The sequence below is a fragment of the Acanthisitta chloris genome, unplaced genomic scaffold, assembly GCF_000695815.1.
Source record: "Acanthisitta chloris isolate BGI_N310 unplaced genomic scaffold, ASM69581v1 scaffold14652, whole genome shotgun sequence".
Classification (NCBI taxonomy): Eukaryota; Metazoa; Chordata; class Aves; order Passeriformes; family Acanthisittidae; genus Acanthisitta; species Acanthisitta chloris.
Genome location: NW_008662251.1, coordinates 1 through 551, shown reverse-complemented (window position 1 = coordinate 551; position 551 = coordinate 1). Strand labels below are relative to the sequence as shown.

At 50.6% G+C, this 551-nt stretch overlaps 1 protein-coding gene across 1 annotated transcript; it reads right to left on the bottom strand.

The window, feature by feature from the left end:
• Positions 1 to 3: 3 nt before the first annotated feature.
• LOC103798283 (fibroblast growth factor 10-like) lies at positions 4 to 513 on the bottom strand (the record flags this gene model as incomplete). The annotated part of the gene is made up of 1 exon (XM_009070535.1): positions 4 to 513. A coding segment is annotated over exon 1 (288 nt), but the record flags the coding sequence as incomplete, so codon positions are not given.
• Between the last annotated feature and the right edge of the window lie 38 nt (positions 514 to 551).

Here is a 551-nt window from a genome sequence, read left to right as displayed (position 1 = left end):
CTCGATCTTGAGAAAGTACTTGTTGTAAGAGTAGAGCTTCCTCTTGCGCACGTCTCCTTGGAGGTGATTGTAGCTCCGCACGTGTCTCCCCGCACTGGAAGGAGAGGAGAAGGACGAGGGGAAGGAGGAGGATGATGAAGAAGAAGAGTTGGTGGCCTCCGGGGACAGCATGTCCTGGCCGAGGTCATGGCAGGTGACAGGCACAGAAGACACCAAGAAGAGCAGCAGCAAGCAGCAACAAGGCAGGTGGGAAAAGGCTGAGGCACCATTTGTCAGTATCCATTTGCACATTGTACTGAAACTCTGGGCGCTGGACAATGTCTTATCAAATGAAACATACTGAACCTGGTAAAAGGCAAGTGGAGAGACGGTGGTTGCTGCTTCTGGTTAGATCCCTCTGAGCTCTGATCTGGCCTGAAGTAAGTGCACCAACATCCATAACTCAGGGGACAAATCGCCTCAGAAGTTGCTGCCTTTTAATCCTTCGAGTCCTCTCAGAAAAAAAGAGCTGTTGGGTTTTTTTGGGGGGGTTGCTGTGGTTAATCCTCTTT